At 45.2% G+C, this 809-nt stretch overlaps 1 protein-coding gene across 1 annotated transcript in view; it reads right to left on the bottom strand.

Moving 5' to 3' along the window:
- Nucleotides 1-809, bottom strand: part of LOC103460657 (chymotrypsin-like protease CTRL-1) — a gene marked incomplete at its 5' end in the record, with an annotated part of 10,330 nt that overhangs the window by 5,273 nt on the left and 4,248 nt on the right. Inside the window, one exon of the mRNA XM_017303427.1 lies at nucleotides 694-805. Within this exon, the coding sequence (XP_017158916.1) occupies nucleotides 694-805 (112 nt within the window). The remainder of the gene's footprint in view (nucleotides 1-693; nucleotides 806-809) is intronic.

Genomic DNA, 809 nt, shown 5'->3' with positions numbered 1-809 from the left:
AGGAGCCAGAGGAGGACGTGCTGCTCTCAGCCTCCTGGCTGCGTTCAGTTTGTCACCTACCGCCAAATCGACTAAAATCCTTTCATGATCGACGTGTTGCACCCCTGGTCTAGCAAAGCACGAACAGTTCAGAAACAATATGAAATGGGGAAAGAAGTTATTTATTATCTGATCTAGTCATGTTTTAGATTGTTCTTCAGAAATTAATCAGTCACTGTTGATTAGCGGGTGAACTCACGGCTGCACAGTGAACCCATTCATTCTTTACAGCAGACAGCCGCTTCTCTCTCTTGCAGGTACTGCGTACCCCCACTAAATCTTTTAGGGGTACGCAGTACCCTACTGTATCTGCCTACTTTCACCCCTGTTTCTACGTTATTAAACCTGTGGACAAAGAGAACTTGTCTTCCGAGTCTTAATGGAAGAAAAGTGTTGGACCTTTCTGCCGGTCCTCCTCTTCATAGTGCGAAGTGGGAAAGACAGTACAGTAACACTCAAGAACATTAAACTCAGTTTTCTTAAATTATTTCATACATTATCATGTCCATGTTAAAAGGTCATGGTAGTTTAGATGTTCAAACATTTTGTGCTTTGCTGGAGCTGACAGGAAAATGAAGGCGAGATCTAAACTTGACATATTTACAAGTGTAATGTGAATGGATCTGAATCGGTTTATGAACTGAATCGGTTTACCCGCTGACACAGTGAGCCGCAGTCAGCACCCACTGGTCGTTGACCAGAGATCCTCCACAGAAGTGGCTGGAGAGGTGCAGACTGACCTGCCAGGGCCAGCTGCCTGCAGGAGCTGC

The sequence above is a fragment of the Poecilia reticulata genome, unplaced genomic scaffold (assembly GCF_000633615.1).
Source record: "Poecilia reticulata strain Guanapo unplaced genomic scaffold, Guppy_female_1.0+MT scaffold_271, whole genome shotgun sequence".
Lineage (NCBI taxonomy): Eukaryota > Metazoa > Chordata > Actinopteri > Cyprinodontiformes > Poeciliidae > Poecilia > Poecilia reticulata.
The sequence above is the reverse complement of the archived record's forward strand: the minus strand, read 5'-3'. Positions and strand labels throughout refer to the sequence as shown.